Source organism: Nansenia antarctica, assembly GCF_963989245.1.
Source record: "Nansenia antarctica genome assembly, chromosome: 11".
NCBI classification, from domain to species: domain Eukaryota; kingdom Metazoa; phylum Chordata; class Actinopteri; order Argentiniformes; family Microstomatidae; genus Nansenia; species Nansenia antarctica.
This window is the reverse complement of record NC_137681.1, coordinates 29,294,513-29,298,391: the sequence shown is the minus strand read 5'-3', so window position 1 is coordinate 29,298,391 and position 3,879 is coordinate 29,294,513. Positions and strand designations below refer to the sequence as shown.

General features: G+C 58.2%; 1 protein-coding gene across 1 annotated transcript in view; it reads right to left on the bottom strand.

Moving 5' to 3' along the window:
- Window positions 1–281: 281 nt before the first annotated feature.
- The window catches only part of tbx21 (T-box transcription factor 21), a gene marked incomplete at both ends in the record, with an annotated part of 22,701 nt that continues 19,103 nt past the window's right edge, over window positions 282–3,879 (bottom strand). Inside the window, 7 exon segments of the mRNA XM_080542555.1 lie at window positions 282–348; window positions 350–990; window positions 1,226–1,336; window positions 1,338–1,377; window positions 1,808–1,869; window positions 2,547–2,705; window positions 3,184–3,305. Coding sequence (XP_080398681.1) covers window positions 282–348; window positions 350–990; window positions 1,226–1,336; window positions 1,338–1,377; window positions 1,808–1,869; window positions 2,547–2,705; window positions 3,184–3,305 — 1,202 coding nt within the window.

Below are 3,879 nucleotides of genomic sequence, written 5' to 3'. Positions count from 1 at the left end.
AAAATGGCCACCGAAAGCTCTGTCTTATTGTCCTGTTTTCTGCTGCTGTGATGTTGACCCCCTCCCCCCTGTCATCCACTGAGAAGTGGTTCAGTCAAGAACCGTCAAACGGACACACAGAGAGAGACACTTGTGTCTCTCCGTGGGAGATACCATAGCACACAGTGGGTAGGGGACACACACACACACACACACACAATGGGACTGGGTATTTACGTGGTGTGTGTGGTTGTGTGTGTGTGTGTGTGTGTGTGTGTGTGAGGTGAGGGGCGTTCGGTCGGTCAGTGGGCGTAGAAGCCGTAGTAGCCTGCGTCGCTACTGCTGGTGTCCTTCTCACACAGCTCCGCGCCGGAGCGGAGGAGGAGGGGGGGGGGCGGCGGGGGGGGGGGGCGAGTTCTCCGTGCTGGACGCGTACGGCGACACCCGCCTCTTCTTAGTCTCCCCTCCCGCTCCCCCTCCTCCCCCCCCTCCCTCGAACAGGCCCGAGTCGGCCGAGTCCACCGATTTCACCGAGGGCGGTTCCAGCCAGGGCGGCTCCTGGTCTGCCCCCCCTACCCCTGGTCCTGCCCCCCCCGCCTCCTTGGGCTTGTCCTGGGGGAGGAGGAGGGGGGGAGGCGGTCGGAGGGGCTCCAGAAGAGCCGAGGAGGGGGGGGGGTTGAGGAGCCTAGAGGGAGGGTTCCCTGGTGAGGTGGAGGAGGAGGAGGAGGAGGTGGAGGAGGTGGAGGTGGAGGTGGAGGTGGAGGACACTGGTCTGAACCAGCCCAGGCTGGGGCCCGGAGGTTTCCCGGGGTGGGGGTGGCTGAGGTACTGCGCGGAGGGGCGGCCGGCCCCCCAGGCCCTCGAGGAGACCCCCGACGATGAGATGGTGGAGGAGGTGGAGGAGGTGGGGGCGAAGGGGTTGTCCTGATAGTAGCCTAGCGCAGCGTGGTGGTGGTGGTGGTGGTGGGCCCCCCCCTGCAGGGGGAAGGGGTGGTGGTGGTGGGCCCCCCCCTGCAGGGGGAAGGGCTTGTAGAAGCCGTTGGCAACGAGGAGGAGGAGGAGGAGGAGGAGAAGGAGGAGGGGTCTCCGTCCACACCCACGTAGGAGTTGGAGAAAGTCCAGGCGGTTCAGGGGGAGAGGGGGGGCGGCCTGGTGGTGGTGGGGGCTGGTCAGGTACCAGCGGCTGTGGGAGGAGGAGGAGGGGGAGGAGGAGGAGGAGGAGGAGAGGGGGGGGGTCCTTGGGGGCATGGGTGTAGAAGCGGGGGCTCTGGAGGGAGGGGCTCATGTAGGGCGGGTCGGCGAGGTAACCCTGGGCGTAGCAGGCGGGGAGGGAGAGCTGCTGGGGGCCCGTCCGGGGGGGAGGGGGTGAGGCGGTCGGAGTCGGGCGGCGCGTAGAGCCTAGGAGGGGGGGAGATGGGCGGGGCGGGGCGGGGCGGGGGAGGGGAGGGGGGAGATGGGCGGGAGGCAGGGCGGGGGAGGGGAGGGGAGGGGGGGAGATGGGCGGGGCGGGAGAGAGGGGAGGGGGAGATGGGCGGGGCGGGGGAGGGAGCGGGGAGATGGCGGGGGAGATGGGGGGGAGAGGGGGAGGGGGGAGAGTATGTGTTAGAGGAGGAAGAAGAAGACGTGTTACTTCCTAGTACAAACTTCAGAAAAAAGTGTTATTTGAGATATCGGTGTTGATAGGCGGGGGAGGGAGGAGGGAGTGGGTATGGAGAGCAGCGAGCGGATGTGTCACAGGGTTTTAACAGACCTGGGGTTTAAGAGTTCAAACGTTTTCTTGTCTTGTTGTTAATTCAGTTATTTTGTTTTTTATAGGGGGTTGACTTACGTGTCGTAATTGTCCCGGAAACCTTTAGCGAAGGGGTTATGGTCTATTTTCAGCTGAGTAATCTGTGTAAGAAATAGCAGGAGACAAGATGGGATCGGGAGGGTGGGGGGGAGAGAGAGAGGGGGGGGAGTGAGTAGAGAGAGAGAGAGAGAGAGAGATCACTGACTGCAACAAATAATTAATGAGGGTACCACACGTTTTCTTTTCTTATCGTGGGAAAGTGTTCGCGTCTGACTACACTTCTATTTACAGTCAAGTGGAAAAACACATCTATATCTCTTCGTATACCTCTCTATCTCTCTATTACACTGAAGAGACAAACACATACATCTACAGTATCTCTCTCTCTATCTCTCTCTCACTCTCTCTGCTCTCTCTATCTCTCTCTCTCTCACTCTCATCGCTCTGTCTCTCTATTTCTCTCTCTCTGTCTCTCTCTATCTCTCTCTCTGTCTCTATCTCTCTCTCTCTCCCTCTGTCATACAGAACTAGAACACTGGCATACAGTAATAATATGTAGCATAGCATACTAGCCTTTAGCATAGCATAGCATACCTAGCATACTAGCAACGGTAGTGTACAGTAACCCTATGGAGCCTAGGTATGCCTCTGCGCTGGGCAGATGGTTAATGCGTACGGGGGGAGGGGGGGGGATGTATGCTAAGCTACGCTACGCTGAGGAGAGAGAGTAAGGTGTCCGGTGATATCCTGCTGACGGAGGTCGTCCGAGGTGACTCACGTCTGCGTTCTGATAAGCCGTGACGGCGATGAACTGCGTCTCGGGGAAGATGAGGGTCTGGGCCTTGGTGGTGAGGAAGGCGTCCTCAGAGCCGTCCTCCTTCACCTCCACCACGTGCAGGCGGGGCTGGTACTTGTGGAGCGACTGGAGGACGATCATCTGAGAGACAGGAGGAGAGGAGAGGAGAGGAGGGGAGGGGGGAGAGTAGGGGAGAGTAGGGGAGGAGGGGAGAGGAGAGGTGGGGAGGGGAGAGGAGAGGAGGGGAGGGGAGAGTAGGGGAGGAGGGAGAGGAGAGGTGGGGAGGAGGGGAGAGGAGAGGAGGGGAGGGGAGAGTAGGGGAGGAGAGGAGAGGAGAGGAGGGGAGGGGAGGGGAGAGTAGGGGAGGAGGTGGAGAGGAGAGAGGTGGGGAGGGGAAGGGAGGGAGAGGAGAGGAGAGGAGAGGAGAGGAGAGGAGAGGAGGGAGGGGAGAGGGGGGGGATTAGGGTTAGTTTATAGACGGGTAATTAGGATAACTATCCATGCTAAACAAGACCATGCTAAAAAAACACCATGAACTACTTCGTCCTAGAAAGTGTGTGTGTGCGTGTGTGTGTGTGTGTGTGTGTGTGTGTGAGAGTGTGTGTGTGTGTGTGTGTACCTGTCCCAGGTTGTTGGAGCCGCCTTTGTTGTTGGTGAGTTTCAGTTTGCCGAACGACACCTCCTGCCTCATCCAATGGGCTCCTGTGTTGGGGGAGTCTGGGTGCATGTACGTCCTGTTACCTGTGTGTGTGTGTGTGTGTGTGTGTGTGTGTGTGTGTGTGTGTGTGTGTGTGTGTGTGTGTGTGTGTGTGTGTGCGTGGTGGGGGGATAGAGGTGAGGAAACAACATCCACACCCAAGGTTAGAAGGAGAGACGTCTTGGACTTGGTTATGAAGTATGAAGCTGAGAATGACCCAGTAACCTCATATCAGAGAACCACAGCGTCTGAGAGACCACATCTGAGCTACCACAGCTCATATCTCACCTCTCATACGTTGGGACAGAACTGAACTGGAGCTACTATCTGCATGGATTTACGTAATGGCACTGATCATCACCCCAAAATGCTTTTGCATTTTTCTACTGTGTGAACAGAGAAAACGGGTTGCCGTTTAGAGAGAGAGAGAGAGAGACAGAGAGAGAGAGACAGAGAGAGAGAGAGAGAGAGAGAGAGAGAGAGGAGAGAGAGAGAGAGAGAGAGAGAGAGAGAGAGAGACAGAGACAGAGACAGAGACAGAGACAGAGACAGAGACAGAGAGAGAAAGAGAGGGGGGGAGAGGGAGAGGGAGAGGAGAGAGAGAGAGAGAAAGAGAGA